The sequence below is a fragment of the Leucopleurus acutus genome, assembly GCF_964270905.1.
Source record: "Leucopleurus acutus genome assembly, chromosome: 6".
NCBI lineage: Eukaryota > Metazoa > Chordata > Mammalia > Artiodactyla > Delphinidae > Leucopleurus > Leucopleurus acutus.
In genome coordinates this window covers 91,998,489-92,019,132 of record NC_139149.1, presented here as the reverse complement: position 1 = coordinate 92,019,132, position 20,644 = coordinate 91,998,489, and the positions used below count along the sequence as shown (strand labels likewise).

The window sequence follows — 20,644 nt, the reverse complement described above, 5'->3', positions numbered from 1 at the left end:
CTGTGTCAACTATATGATCTCTATTTGTGTTAATCACCCCATCTTCCAAGGAACATCTGTGTTTATATAGTAAAATGTATGGAAGATTACACCCCAAACTTCTATGTGCTTACCTCTGGGGATGGTGCTGAAATCTTGAGGTTTATAGAAACTTGATTTTCTGACTCTACATTCTTACATTTCAATTTGTTTTAAGGACAAGAATTCACTCATATATGAGTCAGGTTTACTTATGTAATCAGAGAGGGAAAAAAAGAAGTATCTCGGGCTTCCCTGGTGGCGCAGTGGCTGGGAGTCCGCCGGCCAATGCACGGGATGCGGGTTTGCGCCCCGGTCCAGGAAGATCCCACATGCCGCGGAGCGGCTGGGCCCATGAGCCATGGCCACTGGGTCTGTGTGTCTGGAGCCTGTGCTCCACAACGGGAGAGGCCGCAACAGTGAGAGGCCCGCGTATGTATACCTCACCTTAAAAATCTGCTGTGCTCCCTCCTCCATCCGGGGCCAGACCTGATAGCGAAACCTCCAAAGCGTGTGGAACTTAAGGACAGCGTTCAGCCGCTGCACGGTCTCCGGGTGGTGGAACTCTGATGTCAGCATATCAGACACGGCCTCAGGGACTTTCACCGCACACAACAGGAACATGGCCGCTAAAGACAGTCAACATCAAAGACAGTTCATCAGCTGCGCATCTCTTAATTTTGCATGATTCCTGGGGACAGGTAGAACGGGGAAACTGCTTCTGTCTCTTGAAAATGACTACTGAGCTATAGAGCCAGGCCACCAGCGCTGGCAAAAGCAAAGCCTGTTTCAGCACCTGGAAAGCAGACTTCATCCTTTGTGCCTCCCACAATCTTCTAATATCTGATGCGAGCATGATCTGTGACAGCATGACATTGCAGTAGAAAAACTCATTCTAAGCAAAGTTTCCTTTGGCTCACAGTGAAAAGTAGATGCCAGAGGAAGCAAATGAAGAAAGGAAATTACAAGCTGAAATATCCTTTTTAAGAAATGGCTAGAGTCATCTCAGAGTAACCCTAGGACAGTACATAAAAATGTCCATTTAAAACTGTCTCAGTGGGCTTCCCTGGTGGCACAGTGGTTGAGAGTCCGCCTGCCAATGCAGGGGACACGGGTTTGTGCCCCGGTCTGGGAGGATCCCACATGCCGCGGAGCGGCTGGGCCCGTGAGCCATGGCCGCTGAGCCTGCGCGTCCGGAGCCTGTGCTCCACAACGGGAGAGGCCTACGTACTGCAAAAAAAAAAAACCAAAAAAAACCCCAAAACTGTCTCAGTTCCATTAGTTATATTAAAAATAACATTCATCATCCAGTGAGTGGGCGCCACTGGGAAACTCTGAGGGTGCAGAAGTGGCTGACGTGTGGTGGCTTGAGGAAAGGAAGACGAGGGCCATAAAGAGCCTGCCGTGTGGCTGAAAGGGTCTCGGTGCTCCGTCCACGTGTCAGGCCTGAGCCAAGTAGGTGGAAGAGCCAAGTTCAGGACACTGGACCACCAGAGACCTCCCAGCCCCACATAATATCAAACGGTGAAAGCTCTCCCAGAGATCTAAACCTCAACGCTAAAACCAAGCTCCACTCAACAATTAGCAAGCTCCAGTGCTGGACACTCTACGCCAAACAACTAGCAAGACAGGAACACAACCCCAACCATTAGCAGAGAGGCTGCCTAAAATCATAATGAGTTCACAGACATCCCCCCAAAACACCACCAGAACGACAAGATCCAGCCTCATCCACCAGAACACAGGCACCAGTCCCCTCCACCAGGAAGCCCACACAACCCATTAAACCAACCTTACCCACAGTGGGCAGATGCGAAAAACAACAGGAACTACGAACCTGCAGCCTGTGAAAAGGAGACCCCAAACACAGTAAGTTAAGAAAAATGAGAAGACAGAGAAACACACAGCAGATGAAGGAGCAAGGTAAAAACCCACCAGACCAAACAAATGAAGAGGAAATAGGCAGTCTACCTGAAAAAGAATTCAAAGTAATGATAGTAAAGATGATCCAGAATCTTGGAAATAGAATGGAGAAAATACAAGAAACGTTTAACAAGGACCTAGAAGAACTAAAGAGCAAACAAACAATGATGAGCAACATAATAAATGAACTAAAAAATTCTCTAGAAGGAATCAATAGCAGAATAACTGAGGCAGAAGAATGGATAAGTGACCTGGAAGATAAAACAGTGGAATTAACTACTGCAGAGCAGAATAAAGAAAAAAGAACAAAAAGAATTGAGGAGAGTCTCAGAGACCTCTGGGACAACATTAAATGCAACAACATTCGAATTATAGAGGTCGCAGAAGAAGAGAAACAGAAAGGGACTGAGAAAATATTTGAAGAAATTATAGTTGAAAACTTCCACAATATGGGAAAGAAAATAGTCACTCAAGTCCAGGAAGTGCAGAGAGTCCCATACAGGATAAATCCAAGGAGAAACATGCCAAGACACATATTAATCAAACTATCAAAAATTAAATACAAAGAAAAAATATTAAAAGCAGCAGGGAAAAACAACAAATAACATACAAGGGAATCCCCATAAGGTTAACAGCTGATCTTTCAGCAGAAACTCTGCAAGCCAGAAGGGAGTGGCAGGACATATTTAAAGTGATGAAAGGGAAAAACCTACAATCAAGATTACTCTACCCAGCAAGGATCTCATTCAGATTTGACGGAGAAATTAAAACCTTTACAGAGAAGTAAAAGCTAAGAGAATTCAGCACCACCAAACCAGCTTTACAACAAATGCTAAAGGAACTTCTCTAGGTAGGAAACACAACAGAAGGAGAAGACCTACAATAACAAACCCAAAACGATTAAGAAAATGGTAATAGGAACATACATATTCATAATTACCTTAAATGTAAATGGATTAAATGCTCCAGCCAAAAGACATACACTGGCTGAATGGATACAAAAACAAGACCCGTATATATGCTGTCTACAAGAGACCCACTTCAGACCTAGGGACACATACAGACTGAAAGTGAGGGGATGGAAAAAGGTATTCCATGCAAATGGAAATCAAAAGAAAGCTGGAGTAGCAATTCTCATATCAGACAAAATACACTTTAAACTAAGACTATTACAAGAGACAAAGAAGGACACTACATAATGATCAAGGGTTCAATCCAAGAAGAAGATATAACAATTGTACATATTTATGCACCCAACATAGGAGCACCTCAGTACATAAGGCAAATGCAAACAGCCATAAAAGGGGAAATTGACAGTAACACAATCATAGCAGGGGACTTTAACACCTCACTTTCACCAATGGACAGATCATCCAAAATGAAAATAAATAAAGAAACACAAGCTTTAAATGATACATTAAACAAGATGGACTTAATTGATATTTATAGGACATTCCATCCAAAAACAACAGAATACACATTCTTCTCAAGTGCTGATGGAACATTCTCCAGGATAGATCATATCTTGGGTCACAAAGCAAGCCTTGGTAAATGTAAGAAAACTGAAATCGTATCACATATCTTTTCTGGCCACAACGCTATGAGACTAGATATAAATTACAGGAAAAAATCTGTAAAAAATACAAAGACATGGAGGCTACTACTAAATACTAAATACACTACTGAATAACCAAGAGATCACTGAAGAAATCAAAGAGGAAATCAAAAAACATCTAGAAGCAAATGACAATGAAAACACGATGACCCAAAACCTATGAGATGCAGCAAAAGCAGTTTTAAGAGGGAAGTTTACAGCAATACAATCCTACATCAAGAAACAAGAAACATCTCAAATAAACAACCTAACCTTACACCTAAAGGAACTAGAGAAAGAAGAACAAAAAAACCCCAAAGTTAGCAGGAGGAAAGAAATCATAAAGATCAGACCAGAAATAAATGAAAAAGAAATGAAGGAAATGATAGCAAAGATCAATAAAACTAAAAGCTGGTTCTTTGAGAAAATAAACAAAATTGATAAAGCATTAGCCAGACTCATCAAGAAAAAAAGGTAGGAACTCAAATCAATAGAATTAGAAATGAAAAAGGAGAAGTAACAACTGACACTGCAGAAATACAAAGGATCATGAGCGATTACTACAAGCAACGATATGCCAATAAAATGGACAACATGGAAGAAATGGACAAATACTTAGAAAAGCACAACCTTCCGAGACTGAACCAGGAAGAAATAGAAAATATAAACAGACCAATCACAAGCACTGAAATTGAGACTCTGATTAAAAGTCTTCCAACAAACAAAAGTCCAGGATCAGATGGCTTGTCAGGTGAATCCTATCAAACATTTAGAGAAGAGCTAACACCTATTCTTCTCAAACTCTTCCAAAATATAGCAGGGGGAGGAGCACTCCCAAACTCCTTCTACGAGGCCACCATCACCCTGATACCAAAACCAGACAAACATGTTACAAAGAAAGAAAACTACAGGCCAATATCATTGATGAACATAGATGCAAAAATCCTCAACCAAATACTAGCAAACAGAATCCAACAGCACATTAAAAGGATCATAGACCATGATCAAGTGGGTTTTATCCCAGGAATGCAAGGATTCTTCAATATATGCAAATCAATCCATGTGATAAATCATATTTACAAACTGAAGGAGAAAATACCATATGATCATCTCAATAGATGCAGAAAGAGCTTTTCACAAAATTCAACACCCATTTACAATAAAAGCCCTCCAAAAAGTAGGCATAGATGGAACTTACCTCAACATCATAAAGGCCATATATGACAAACCCACAGCCACCATTGTTCTAAATGGTGAAAAACTGAAACCATTTCCATTAAGATCAAGAACAAGACAAGGTTGTCCACTCTCACCACTATTATTCAACATAGTTTTGGAAATTTTAGCTACAGCAGAGAAGAAAAAGAAATAAAAGGAATCCAAATTGGAAAAGAAGAAGTAAAGCTGTCACTGTTTGCTGATGACATGATACTATACGTATAGAATCCTAAAGATGCTACCAGGAAACTACTAGAGCTAATCAATGAATGTGGCAAAGTAGCAGGATACAAAATTAATGCACAGAAATCTCTTGCATTCTTGTACAGTAATGATGAAAAATCTTAAAGAGAAATTAAGGAAACACTCCCATTTACCATTGCAACAAAAATAAATAAAATACCTAGGAATAAATCTACCTAGGGAGACAAAAGACCTGTATGCAGAAAACTATAAGCAACTGATGAAAGAAATTAAAGATGATACAAACAGATGGAGAGATATACCATGTTCTTGGATTGGAAGAATCAACATTGTGAAAATGACTACACTACCCAAAGCAATCTACAGATTCAATGCAATCTCTATCAAACTACCAATGACATTTTTCAGAGAACTAGAAAAAAAATTCACAATTTATATGGAAACACAAAAGACCCCGAATGGCCAAAGCAATCTTGAGAAAGAAAAACGGAGCTGGAGGAATCAGGCTCCCTAACTTCAGACTATACTATAAAAGTACAGTAATGGAGACAGTATGATACTTGTACAAAAACAGAAATATAGATCAATGGAACAGGACAGAAAGCCCAGAGATAAACCCATGCACATATGGTCACCTTATCTTTGATGAAGGAGACAAGAATATACAATGGAGAAAAGACAGCCTCTTCAATGAGTGGTGCTGGGGAAACTGGACAGCTACATGTAAAAGAATGAAATTAGAATACTCCCTAACACCATACACAAGAATAAACTCAAAATGGATGAAAGACCTAAATGTAAGGGCAGACACTATAAAACTCTTAGAGGAAAACATAGGCAGAACACTCTATGACATAACTCACAGCAAGATCCTTTTGGACCCACCTCCTAGAGAAATGGAAAAAAACAAAAATAAACAAATGGTACCTAATGAAACTTCAAGCTTTTGCACAGCAAAGGAAACCATAAAAAGATGAAAAGACAACCCTCAGAATGGGAGAAAATATTTGTAAACGAACCAACTGACAAAGGATTAATCTCCAAAATATACATGCAGCACATGCAGCTCAGTTGCAAAGAAACAAACAACCCAATCCAAAAATGGGCAGAAGACCTAAATACACATTTCTCCAAAGAAGACATACAGATTGCCAACAAACACATGAAAGGATGCTCAATGTCACTAATCATTAGAGAAATGCAAATCAAAACTACAATGAGGTATCACCTCACACCAGTCAGAATGGCCATCATCAAAAATCTACAAACAATAAATGCTGGAGAGGGTGTGGAGAAAAGGGAACCCTCTTGCACTGTTGGTGGGAATGTAAACTGATACAGCCACTATGGCGGTTCCTTAAGAAACTAAAGATAGAACTACCATATGACCCAGCAATCCCACTAATGGGCATATACCCTGAGAAAACCATAATACAAAAAGAGTCATGTGCCACAATGTTCATTGCAGGTCTATTTACAATAGCTAGGACATGGGAGCAACCTAAGTGTCCATCAACAGATGAATGGATAAAGATGTGGCACATATATACAATGGAGTAGTACTCAGTCATAAAAAGAAACGAAATTGAGTTATTTGTAGTAAGGTGGATGGACCTAGAGTCTGTCATACAGAGTGAAGTAAGTCAGAAAGAGTATAACAAATACCGTATGCTAACACATATATATGGAATCTAAAAAAAAAAACAAAAATGGTTCTGAAGAACCTAAGGGGAGGACAGGAATAAAGATGCAGACATAGAGAATGGACTTGAGGGCACAGGGAGGGGGAAGGTTAAGCTCAGACAAAGTGAGAGATTGGCATGGACATATATACAATACCAAATGTAAAATAGAAAGCTAGTGAGAAGCAGCTGCATAGCACAGGGAGATCAGCTCAGTGCTTTGTGTTCACCTAGAGGGTTGAGATAGGGACGGTTGGAGGGAGACACAAGAGGGAGGAGATATGGGGATATACGTATAAGTATAGCTGATTCAATTTGTTATACAACATCAACTAAAACAACATTGTAAAGTAATTATAGTCCAATAAAGATGTTAAAAATTTTAAATAATAAAAATAACATTCATAAGGTAGACTCTATTAGAAACATCTACCCTTCCAAGAGGTAGAAGGACTGAGAAACCAAAAGAGACTTCATGAACCATAATACCATTGTTGTTTTTTTGGGGGAAAGCCAAATATGAATAAGAGAAAGATCAGTGCTGTGATAAGTTACGAAGTCAATGAATAATAAGGAAAAGAAATACACTCTGTAGCATAGATGGAGGAGCCAGTGTTGATCATAAAAATATAATTTAAAAACTCTCTTGTACTTTTTCCAAGATCCTCAAAACATGCTCAGCCAATTGTTAGAACAACTGGGGTTAAATCCCAGCTCTGAAACTTCTCTCCTATTGATCTTGGCCAAGCCTCTTAACTTCTTAACCTTTGTTTCTCTATTGGTAAAATGTCAATGATGATGATGAGAATGAGGATGAGGATGCTGCTGATATCTGCCTCCTAATTTGTTGTTAGAATAAAATAACGTATGAGAAAGTGCTTTGTGACATGAAAAGTACTACAGAATTCTAAAGCATATTTTATTTTTTAGAGGCAAAGTGGTATATGGAAAGGGCATCTATTTGTAGTTAAAAGATCTGGGTTTGATTTCCTGGGTCTGCTAATTCTGAGCTGTGAGCACTTGGTTAAAAGTCCTTTCAACCTTCTGAGTTGGATTTTGCTCATTTATACAATCATTGTTATGAGGATCAAGTAAGATAGTGTGTATGATAGAGTTCTAGAACAAATGTGAGCTACTGTCATCAGTAGCTTTTGATAATCTGTTTCTTAATCCTACCACCTCCTTAAATTTCCACTTTTTCTCCTTTCTTTACTTTTCTTTAAAGTGTACTCTGTCTCAATTTTTAAACACCATCGTCACTCTCTAAGTCATTGCAGTTGGAGTTCTACCTCAATCTCTTTACTGAAACAGTTTTCTTGTAATGCTCACTAATCAGCAGATCCAGTGGTATTTTTACAGCATTTCTTTTCTTTCAGTTTTTAACACTTTCATAACAATTTCCTTGAAAAGGATCTTCCTCTACTTCCATGGTTTGAGATTACTTAAGTTCTACTTTTCTGGTCGTTTTTCTGGGTTTTGCTGGTCAGCTCTTCTTCCTGTCCTTTGAAGGTAGAGAAGGCCAATGGCCTAGTGTTCATTCCTCAGCCCTCTCCTCTATACCAAGAAATCATCCTCCCCCGGAATCATTTCTCCCTGGAAATAATCCTCTCTCATTGCTTCAGCTGCCACATACATCAAGTTTTCCCAAGTTTCTCTCTAGCTATGGCCTTTCTCATTAGCTTTAGTGTCATATCACCACTGATATGTCTCCTCGTCATCTAAAAATCACTGTTTCTAAAACCAAGCCACTCCACTCATTGCTGCCACATTAAACTTGGTAATAATTCAACACTATATGCAACATTACTCTTTGGCTCGGAACCCCTGAGTGGTTTTCCACAGTTCAGTGGAAAGTCCACACTCCTAACCCTGTTGTTCAAGGTCTTTTACAATGTGAGACCTGCTCACTTGCCTAATATTACAGACTAGCAACCTCTTTACAAAAGCCACCCCAGTCTCAATTCCTCCTCAGGCTTCCCAAATCAACCCAGTGCATTTCCACACCCCATGTGGCTTTGCATACACCATTTCCTCTTCCTTCTAGCTTTTCTTAAAGCTCAGTCTCCCTGTTCATAACGTCCATGAAAATATCCATGGCTGTCCCATATTTAGGGAGCATGCCCTTCTGTCTGAAAAATACTTGGTAGAGAAGCAAAAATCTGATACTTAATGTGAACAAAGACATTTTACAAAGACATTTGATGCAGCATAGTATAAAAAAAGCAAAAGGCAAGAAGCAACTAAAATTTCCAGGTTAAATAAATTGTTATATCCATTCATTCAATGGACGATTTGGTAGCCATTAAAAAGAATAGGTAAACTTATAGACTGATGTTAAAAATGGTCTCCTAGAGAGACCTCTTAACCATTTCTTGTTTGGCATTTCTCAATTCAAATTTATTTTTGTTCAAATTTTTAATATGCCTCAGTTTACCTTTTAACAGTTCTGGTGTCAGAAGAGGGAACCAAAGGAGACCCCCCCCAACAGCCCACAGGAGCAATGAGCAGCCCGGCACAGGTATCTGTTGAGACCTTGAGCTTGCTGCTTCCGCGCTGCCTCTGGAGGTCATGGGCAGGTCCCTCTCAAATCCTAGCACTGAAGGTTTTGTATTATGAGCTTGCAGACTTTATCTGAGCCTTTCTTTTTCATGCTGGGTCCAGAAACCGGCTGGAGTGGGAATGAGTCAGACTTAAAAACCAGACTGGGCTCAGGAATGGACTGGTTCCAATTTAGAAACCAGACTGGATCCAGGGTCAGACTGGGTCTGACTTAAAACTGGACTGAGTCTAGTGTGAGGTCTCAGGTGAACAGAATTTTTTTTTTTTTTTTAAGGAACAAGTAGGTTAACTATACCAAAGATAATCTTGAATTACATTGGCCACAGTGGAGAACTTTAAACCATCTTAGATAAGCCTATCCATTTATGAGTTATCCTAGAGAAAAATGTATTTCAGCCAGGCACTCACTATTAAGGGTAGAGGGAAAATTACTTTTCCTCCTTTACAGTTACTGGTGACCAGGATGAGACCCAGTGGAATGCCTCCCTCACTCTGGAGCCTGCAGACATCACCCTGGGAAAACTGGCAGAAGCCGGCAAAGAGTAAGAATTTTTACTAACGTCAGCTCCCCCAGACCTCTCTACCTGTGGTGGCTGGTTGAGAGAAGAAGGTAAGATTTCACATTGCCGCTTCCTTTCCAAATTACCAAAAAAAAGGTTATTGATCCTTTCTCTCCCGGGGACAGCTATTGCCTTCTTGTCCATCTCATCTTTTGTCCTGAGAACTTAGCTTGGCAATCATCAGGTTGGGGAACTCAAAATTACAGCCAGGCAGAAATGTGGGTTACATTCCATTTGTGGCTAGGGTCCTCCCATTGCCAGCTCTCAGGGGAACTGTCTAAGTCCTTCTTTCTTCTGGCTATCTTTGGGAGTGGCTCTGGATGTTGTGCTCATGGGGTAGTTCAATACTGCCAGGAATATTTACTGTTTGTCTCGCTCGAACCTGACAAGATATTTGAAAAAAAAAAAAAATTTTTTTTTAATTAGCTCTATAGTCAGAAGTTGACCAAATTGGAAGCTGATATTCAGAGCCTGATAGGAACCATTTTTTAGGCCTTCTCCCCTAACCTAAAATAAAATTATGTACCCAGAGGGAACGAAAAACATGCTGAAGCCATTGTAGAAGGATTTACTGAAGCGTTCCAAAGACACACAGCTCTAGAACGCAGGAATCTTTTGATTTCCATCTTAGAGCTCTTCTCCCTGATATAAAGAAGAAAACTAAGAATAATGTAGTTAGATGGTTGGGTCAGCATCTTGATACTCAGGCTGCAACCCAATCTTTCAAGGAATTAAAAACAACTGTCTAACACACTAAGTCTTTGTAAGAACAGAAATGTGGCTCTAGGAACAACTCAAAGCCCACCTATCCTTTTTACCTATCCCCAAATTTCCCCTATTTATCTCAAAAGGCTTGCAGATATTGTTTAAAAAAAAAACTGGATTTAGGAAACAAAAGCCTTTTTTGGAGAAATTTGTATCTTTTCTCTGTGCCTTTGAGATATAAACGTTCTACCTGGTCTTCTCTAGGAACCCAAAGCCATCTCTGGAAATGTAAACTTCATGGAAGTAATTCTTATCAGAAAAAGAAGGGAGCTGTTTTGGAAATTAAGTGAATGAAAAATCTTAAAAGTCTTTCCCACAAATATTAGTAAAATTTTAGCTATCTGAGCAGGTAACCTTAACTTATTTTATCTGCCAGAAACACAATTTAGATCCAACTGTTCTTTTATAAACTAGTCAGTTTTGCATTATCATACCTGTCTCATGGCCAAAATTTTAAAACTAAAGCTATAAGATCTCTGCATCTGTCTGTATGTTTATGTATATCTCTGTTCGTATGTTGTAGATGTGTGATATTTTTCTACCTTTGGATGGTATTGCCAAAATTAATGTGTAAAGAGCTCTATTAATTGGCTTAAAGACAAACAAGCATTTACATAAATCAAGTATACTCTCAGAAATCCAGAAACTAACCAAAAATTTTTTCAAGTTCATTTGATCTAGGATAACCTTCAGTAAATAAAAGGTGGTTTAAGTTTGTTGGTTTAATCAAAATAGGTATGTCTTTAGAGTTGTTAACATTAAATATAATACTTTTATCCTACCTAGGTTTACTAAAAGTCAAATAAACTCATGTTGGGGCTTCCCTGGTGGCACAGTGGTTGAGAGTCCGCCTGCTGATGCAGGGGACATGGGTTCGTGCCCCGGTCCGGGAAGATCCCACATGCCGTGGAGTGGCTGGGCCCGCGAGCCATGGCCGCTGAGCCTGCGTGTCCGGAGCCTGTGCTCCGCAACGGGAGAGGCCACAACAGTGAGAGGCCCGCGTACCGCAAAAAAAAAAAAAAAAAAATATACTCATGTTATAGAATTTGTCAGAAAGAAAAATAACTTAAAATGATGGTTATCTGTTTAATGTCTCACGAAATTTTCATGAATATTCTAAACATAATTGTTAAGAACAAATAAATTAAATAGATGTAAATAAAAGTTTACTTTTTAAAAAAGTAAAGAGTTTATAAATAAATTTTTCAATATTATGCTTTATGGTATGTCTACTTAAAAATAGTTTCTAAAATCTTTTTGGTAACTTGAAACCTTAAAGTTATGCTGAGATAAGTTAAATGATGGATATTCATTGAATATCTAGATCATTTCCAAATAAGATACAATATTGAAACATTAATTACTGAACATAGCTTTATCTACTTTCGGCTTCCTTTTCAGAGGCACTAAAGATATTTGCATTTATTACTCATCATGTTTTGTGCCACAATGAAAAATTTACTAAGAAAGAATATACTTCCAGAAATCGTGAAATGTATTTATAAATTTGCCAACTCACAGAATGCTAGTATAATAGACACATCACAATTGCTTACATCTTAGTTTCACTAGGAAAAAACAGTTCTAAGTATTAAGAATTCTAATCAATATATACAATTAAAACTACTTAGAAAACTTCATGGAATTGAACCTTGGGTCCACATCCCTCAGTTAAAAAGGGCTTCTCCAAACTCTTGGAACTGCATACCAGCTGGAGACCTAAAATTAAAATTGACTAGGGAAGTTCTTACCCAGAGGCAGATGGCACCTTGTGGTAGACAGCTGTCTCCCAAGATTGCAGATCAAGGTCTTTAACACCAATATGAAATGTTTATTCCTTTTGCCTATTCCTTATGCCTTTTGCCTTTTCACTACTTGCTTTTTTTCTCTGTTAATGCATAGGAAGATAATGCTCCTTAACTCTGGCAACTGTTGATGAATCTACTGCTAAGGCCGCAGCTGAACAACCAAAGTCCCAAGATTTTCTTGCTAAGGTAAATTTAGATAATAGAATTGCTTTAGATTAGTTATTGGCTGAACATGTGCCATAGCAAATGTCTCCTGCTGCGCCCTGAACAATATCTCTACTATTGTAGCAAATACAGAAAATTAACAAACAAGCCACTTGGTTAAACAGGTACATCCTTTGATTTATTTGATACTAGCTAGTTTGGTTCACTGGGGCCCTGGCTAAGGAGTACACTTCAGTCTCTTGATATTATCCTCCTAATAGTTATCACTGTAGTCTCTGTGGTGTGCTATATTCTCTCAACGGTCTTAAATGCATGTTCACAGCCATCAGCAGTACATTAGCTGGTCTTACTGTGCTTGGAGAAACAGGAACAAGATGAACAACGAGATGAACAGCAAAACAATTCTTCCATGGACATGACATCATAACCTACTATGAGTTTCACAATGAGACAAGAGAAACTTAACTCTGATGGTGACAAAGAGTGGCATTAATACTAATTTTTGGTCAACTTTTCACATATGAGAGGATGACCAAAAGGGGGAAATTGTTAAGTTGTTTTAAAAGGAGACCATTAGACTGAGGTGGCTCTAATGCCACGGCAGCTTACATAAGCAAACCAAAATCTATGCCTATAAACACCTCAAGGTTTCAAATCAAAATGCTAAGGATAACCATTCACAAACAGCTAACTAGGCTTTACGCTACAGACAATAAATAATTGCTTTTCTTTGCTTCTGCCTTTTCTCTATAAAAGTCTCTCCCTGAGCTACTCTTGGTGGAGTGCTCCTAACCACTTGTAGCTTGGCACTGCCTGATTGGAATCAATTTTTGTTCAAATAAACTCTTAAAAAAGTCTCCTAGATAAAAATGAAAAATGCAGAAGTCTTTATGGTATGTCCTATTTGTGTGAAAAAGGAAACGTAATATATACATACATAGGTGTATATATATATATATATGCATAGTTTACCCTAGAGGTTTCCTGGGAAATTTAAAAATTGTCACCTCTGAGAAAGAGGACTGGGAGTCATGGGAAAGAGGGTGATACTTTTAAACTTCATACACTCTTATATTATTTGAATTTTAACCATGTGCATTTTCAATTAAAATAACTATAAAATAAAGGAATATGCACAAAAAATGGAAAACGATGAAGAATCCAGATTCTACCTCTACCATTTGTTCGCTATGTGGCTTTGGACACGTCACTTAAATTTCACAAATTTATTTTGATACTGTGATTTGAACACAGACTATTACTCACATAAGATTTACTAAAATTAATGATGGTTGTTCATGGTCAATCGGGGAAATCACAACGCACAAAAAGAATTTTATCTTTTGTGAAATATAGTGAAAATGTAGGTTCTGGGGGAAATCATTCTCTATAATTTGGTAACATCTTGGGAGAGACATGCTGCCCTTGTGCAAACTATACAGTGACATGAAAAGGGTGCACACAGAACCTAGGCCTGTTTCTGTTTAGTGCACAGCTCTGTCTAGAGGTCCAGCCATTGCTAGCAATCTGACCTAAGGGTGAAAATGGAATGAATGTGCCTCTCTCTTGTTTAAACGCTGGGATGAGTGGCAGCGGGACCAGAGTCCCAGGTGGTCTTTCTTTACCTGCTGCCCCTGCCATGTGCTCATCCATGCTGAGCAGGAGCTCCCAGGCAGCTGGCTGGATGTCTCCATACATCTCCTCCGTCAGAATTGGTGCTGCCTTGATTAGCAGAGATAAGGGAGCAGGCGACAGGCTCATCACCTGGAAAAAGATGGAAATGATGTCATAAAATCTTTGAAGACACTGATTGCTGTACTACTCTAGAGTGTTAAGTGTCACTTCCCCTCTCTCTGCTTTCCTTAAATGACCTTAAAATACGTTCTAAAGTGGGAGCGTATATATTGGCATGATGTATAGTAAGCTTTATACCCTATTAGTTGATGTATAATTACCCCCAAATCATATGAATTTTATAATACTTTCACCACAAAAATTAATTTGCAACCACCTAGGCAATAAACTGTAGAATAAGTATAGCTCTGTGAGAAAGAAGGACTCCAGTCAATATATCTTTGTGTTTAAAGTCCTGGTGGACTTTCATAGCATCTTATCTTCCTTCCTGTTAGAAGCTGATTTCCACTGGAAACTGTGATCAGCCTCTAATTTATAAAGGAGTCCCATTCAGAAAGTTAGTTTTCTAAGCCAGTGAACTTGGATGGCATTTTCCCTTCAAAACATTATACATTGTGGTTATTGCTCCAGGTTAGCCAACAAAATCCCATTTAATCCATTATTTCAAATAATTTTGGTGATAAATGTAGGTTTGGGGCAAGTCTAGGTCTTTAACCATCATTTAAAACACTTTCTAGAAAAACATGAAACTTTTTTTTTCTCTTCCCCTGGGAAATGTATTCTGATTTAGAGTTTAGGTTGTAATAACAATATAACTGTGCCAAGCACTGGATAAGTAGCTAAATATACTATCTTTTTTAATCCATGCAATAATTCTTTAAGATGGGTCTAGTGTTAAAATCCCCATTTTAGAGATTAGGCAACTAAAACTGAGAAAAATTAAGTTAACTTGCCCAGGGTCCCAGAGCCAGAGCAGCAGGTATAGGATTTGAAATCCGACTGTCTCATTCCAAGACCTATGAGCGTCGCTACCACACATTGGTGGGAAGCTGGCTCCATTAGAGTGGAGAGAGTGGGAAGAGGCATGGTTCTAGCCAAGCCCCCCAAGCCTTGTCTCTATGGAAGTTGGCTGTCCAGCAAGAAGGGATTTTTCCTTGCATACTTGGTAGCATTCTTGCTCACCAAATTAGAGGGGCCTTTATGCCAACACTGCCAGTTGGCATTGTATGTCCCAAACATTAGTAAACAAGATATCTGGAGTTCCCTCCTTATTACTGCTCCATGAACATTTCTGATCTATGCATCAATACCTGTAGTCTGATGTATTTCAGCATTCCAGAGTCCTTTTTCCCCTCTAGGTTGGCATCTGAAACTCTCTTTTTCAGCGAAGGTGTCCTCAGGCATGATTTATCTGAGCACTGGAAAGAACATAAGATAGGTGACGAAGAGTGTTGTGTTCTCTCAAAACCCAACAGTGCTGTTTTCCTCCAAATTCTCCAAACAACCAACTGGTTCTAATGCAACAGATGATTTCAGTAAGGACTTTTTATGGGCCTGCACTTTCTGAAAGTGATAAAAGCAGTTAATTTTGTAATGAAAAGGTAGCTTAGGGGTATTTAGCAACAAACTCCTCTTTTACCACTGAGGAGACCAGGACCCAGAGAGGTGGAGTAGCTTGACCAAATTGCAAAACTGGTTATTAGTAGAATAAGGAAAGGACAGGATCTCCTGATTTCCATTTCAGGGCTAATTATATTCCACCAAGCTGTTAAAAACACAAATCTTTTTAAATATTGCCAGTTAAAAGCCACTCTCTCTAATAATCCCTTTAAAGGGTTGGATGTTACAAGTTGATTATTTGGAAGAGAAAATGTTTCACAGAGGAGTGTTAGGAAGTGAAAGATAAAAGATTCATCAACGAAGTACGAGTTCATAGCATCCATCATCCAGGTAAAGTGTTTTTTTGTTTGTTTGTTTTTTTGTTTGTTTGTTTAAAAACCCATACTTGTCTATTGGAGGCAGCAGCTCTTCTTTTAAATTGTCCCCTCAACCGGGGTCCAGAATAAGCCTGACATCTGCATACACATGGAGGAGACATTTTCTTCCCCTGACTCTCTAAGTGCCAAGGAATGGAGTGGACAGAGCAGCTGGGAGAATGATTGCTCCAGTGGTGGCAGGCCCTTGTTTATTTATCCTGAGTCCTGATGCCTCCATTTTTGCACTCCAGGCTGTGCAAACAGGGAATCCATCCCTTTGCACAGTATAAATGCTCATTTGTTTTTCCAGTGACATGTCAATGAAACACTCTCTCCCTCAGTGCCAAGGGAAAACAACTGAACTCCTTAAGAATTTCTGAACAGAGCTTCACAGTGTTATAGATGGAGATATTTTGAAAGAAAAAGCAAATCTAAAAAGTACATGCATGTTCCAAGAAAGTCTTTCAAAACTGACAAAAAGACCCAAGACAATGCATCTGTTATGTGACCAGTATGGAATGAACTCTTAAACGAATCTACTTGGAAACAAATGAATCAGAGCTCTTGCTGTGTTTTCTAAAGATTTAAAAAAAAAAAAAGTGGAGTCACATACTTGGGAAACACATATCATTTGGAGAGAGAAATCCTGCTTGGGAATAAATATCATCTGGGGAGAGAAATCCTGCAATGCTTTATTTCCCCCCTGTGAATGTAAAAGCAAAATATAGCATAAATATCATGCTTATTTTATATAATTTGAAAACTTCTAAAATCATATATGGCAATCATTTTCCATATAAATATAGGGGTGTATCTGACTTTGTAAAAAATCAAGGTATTTAAAAAGTGGCATCTTTCTGCTTTTATTCTATTTATAAAAAAATGTAAATTGCAGAAACCTGGAAAATACAAAAAAAACTATGAAGAAGAAAATAAAAATCCTTATAATCCTCAACTCAGTGATGGCCATTATTTGGCTCCTTTCAGCCCTTTGTCCCCCTAGGCATCTTAGCAAAGCTGTGACGATGCTATATATGTGGTACACAGTTTTAAACATTTCATTTCACTGTGATTTTATGATGAATATTCCCCAGGTTGTTAAGAGTTATTTTAAAATTGATTTTTAAATTTTGAAAATATTTTATTGCTTTCTCCTTTGGCTGGACACTTTTATCTTTTCAGGGTTACCTTTGAACAATACTTTTGATTAATTTATAGGAATTTTAAGCAAGCAGATACAGAAAAATACTCAGAGGAAAAAGGACAAACATTTATGTCTGTTTCTCACACTCTGTGAAATGTAGGCTTCTGTTTAATCCTATCTGCTGGGGACAGAAGGTATAAGTCAAGCTTCTCAAATATCAAATATTTAATATCCTGGCATGCTTCCTTAAGAAGCCTGGTGTGTTCTGCTGGCTTCAAGATATTAGGATGTTTGTTTTAGTGAAAGGGAAGGGAATTGGAAAGGCTTTTACACTAGGGTGATGGGCTAGGAACTCTTCTTGAGTGACTTGTTCAGGCCTGAAAACAGGTATTAAAGATGGGTACACGTGTGATGAGCACTTGGGTACCCTATGTGAGGTCCTTAAAGTCCTCTACTGGTGTGATCCTGACTCAGACTAACAACATTATCATCAGTTGCTTTTTGTTTTGGTAACGTGGTGTAAAACTTGGCTAGAAGAGAGTAAGAAAATGGATGGAGTAGGAGGCTGGTTCTGAAGGCATTTATAACCATATTATATAATTATAACCATTAGTGGTTCCTGAAGAGTTAGAAATTTCACTGGACTGTGAGAGGTAGGTGGCGGTTGGAAACACACATCAATCAGGGACTGCAAAGAAAACCAAAACTAGTAACCCAAGACTGAAGGACAGAATTTATCACTAATAGAGGATGTCATTCATTGTTGAGTCGATCTACCAGAGGAAGCTATGGTCAGTGGGAGGACATTATACAGTCCCAAGAGCTGGCAGGGATACTGGGACATGCTTGCTATGGGATGGTGTAGAACTTCAGATAAAATCTGTAGTGCAAAACCTATCCTTTAACTGTCCAGGGAATTATCACTTGTGGTGTTTGGATCAGAAAGAGGAGGGTTGGTCCCATCAAATTCCTGTCCTAGGGAATTAGGGGACCGAGTCTGATTCATTTAGTGATGGTTATTGGGGCTGAGAAATGATGATGCAACCTTGAGACTTCAGTCTAAGTACAAGATGAATAAAGCAGGGGTTGCTGGTCAGGGGACAGAGATGAGTCAGCAGACAGAGATGATGCAGAAAGAAGCAGAGATGAGAGACTGTCCACCCTCAGATGGACAGCTGCTTTGGATCTCATTCCTTTGAGGCTTGACTGTGTTTCCCACCTGTCCTTGGTTTCATGAGATTCTGCTATATCCTTTGAAGAAACTCTAATTATTTGAACACATTTCAATGGGTTTCTATTACTCACAACAAAATATTATTGACAATGGAGGCATAATACGTAATTAGTTTAAGTAAAATTTTTACTTATTCATTTAATAATTCAAGTATGTTTATTAACAAATAACCATTTGCCAGGAACAGGGCTAACTTCTGAGGATATGCTGAGGAGCAAAACCCCCATGATACACCCTTCTGGAGAGTGTATCTTACCAGGAGAGACAGCTAGCAAACAAATGAAAATTCAAGATAAGTAGAAAAGGAGAATACATGTCATAAATGATGATAACACTGTGGAAATAATGAGGTATTTAACATTTGGGAAAATTGGAGTCAGCCTACTGGGTTCTTTGGGAAAGGGATTGCCTCATGTTTCTGGAAAGAAACATGCCAATAGAAGTATAGTATTTCCCCAGAGGTAACCCAGACCCTTTGTGTCTCATACATCTTTGACGTAGGAGTTATGTATATCATAGTGAAGAGTAATTCTGACCCATGAAATCAAGACCTAGGGCTTGCGCTTGGCCTCACAGCTGTGTTTTCCATAGCTTTAGAAAAATATTAGTCCTGCAGGAGATCAGGTGGCCTCTTGCCATTTACACTGGCTTCACAAAATTTATGGACACTATGCCCTTCCTTTTTTTGGGTACATATAACCTTTTAGTTACCTCCCCTGTTCGGCTGAAAGGAAAAAATGTTTTATCCACCCATTTCCATCAGCAAGCACTAATTGCACATTACTATGTTTAGAACATAGCATTAGACAAGGTACGGATATACAGGAAAATTCAAAGAATTCTTTGGTGAACTCACCTTTTGGTGAAGGTGATATATATAATGATAGCTTATCTAAACCTCTCAAATTTGGAAGTGCACTAAAACAGACTAACAGAATGTACAGTGAGTCTCTGAGCACTGAAATGTAGATTAGCAGATTGATCAGAGTTAGAAGGGTTACAAAATGTACTAGCTGCCACACATATATTCTGCCATAAAAACCAATTAAAAAGGAAACACGAATGAAATACCAATTGCTCATAAGTCTCGATTTTAATCAGAATCACTGCTTTTATTCTTGATTTATTGCCTACTCTGTTTTCATTTGGGCTCTGAAAATGTGGGCATTGTTCATTTATGTGACAGATTCAGAACAGGCAAATGGAAACATCATGAGAGAATAAAAAAGAAGCTTGAACAGGAGGCTGGCATTTTGGAAATAAAATGTTTATCACAGAAGACTCAATACATCTTTTCAGCTCTCCACCTGCATGACTAATTTAAGTGTGTTAGGGTTAGGGAACACTTATACTCTTGCTTTACTTTCCCTTTCAAAAATGTAAGCAACATGTAAGGTTGGTAACCTTTTCTGCTGCTTCAGGCCAGTGTCCTGGATGGACCAGAGGTGAAAGGCACTCATGAAACATCATAGAACTCTATAGCCCACTCACTCACTCAATATTATAGTCTCTCTGCCATAGTGAGGTACTCTGTTAGGTATCACACAGGATGCAAAATGTGTAAGACTGCCTCAGTTCTCAAGAAGCTTTATAATTAAGTGAGAAGAGAAATAGGGATGTAAGTAGCCCCACTTTGCAGGCAGAGCAATCTTAAAAACCTCTCAGTGCTTGTCACTATTCACAGGATAAAGACTAAAATCCTTCCCAAGGCCTCAGAGGCTCAACCTGGTCTGCTCTCTACCTGCTTGTGCAGCCTCATCAGGCACCACGGTCCTCCATGCTCCAGCCATCATCCTTGGTTCAAAGTCTTATTCATAAGATCTCTCAGCACAGAGTGCTTCTCCTTCATTGTGCTTATCGTTGTTGCAATTTTACATCAACTTGGGATGTTTGTTTGATTAATTTCTGTCTCTAGACTAGACTGTGTGCATCTTACAAGGGTAGGGCCATATCTCTTTGGCCATTACTATACCCAACACAGTATGGACTCAGCATGGTCCAGAATCTCTTTAAAATTTGCTGAATAGACCCATGGATGGATGGATCAATGAATGAATGAATAATTGAATGAAGGATGTGAAAAGCACAAGTAAACCATCATTGTAGTTTAGAGGAAGAAGGAATAGACAATGTCATTAATAATCCACCTGCAGTATGCC

At 38.8% G+C, this 20,644-nt stretch overlaps 1 protein-coding gene across 5 annotated transcripts in view; it reads right to left on the bottom strand.

The window, feature by feature from the left end:
* UNC80 (unc-80 homolog, NALCN channel complex subunit) overlaps positions 1-20,644 on the bottom strand; it is a gene marked incomplete at both ends in the record, with an annotated part of 242,147 nt that overhangs the window by 74,971 nt on the left and 146,532 nt on the right. For all 5 annotated transcript variants that reach the window (XM_082840708.1, XM_082840711.1, XM_082840709.1 and 2 more), the window contains 3 exons: positions 466-647; positions 14,122-14,260; positions 15,442-15,549. In XM_082840708.1, the coding sequence (XP_082696834.1) occupies positions 466-647; positions 14,122-14,260; positions 15,442-15,549 (429 nt within the window). The remainder of the gene's footprint in view (positions 1-465; positions 648-14,121; positions 14,261-15,441; positions 15,550-20,644) is intronic.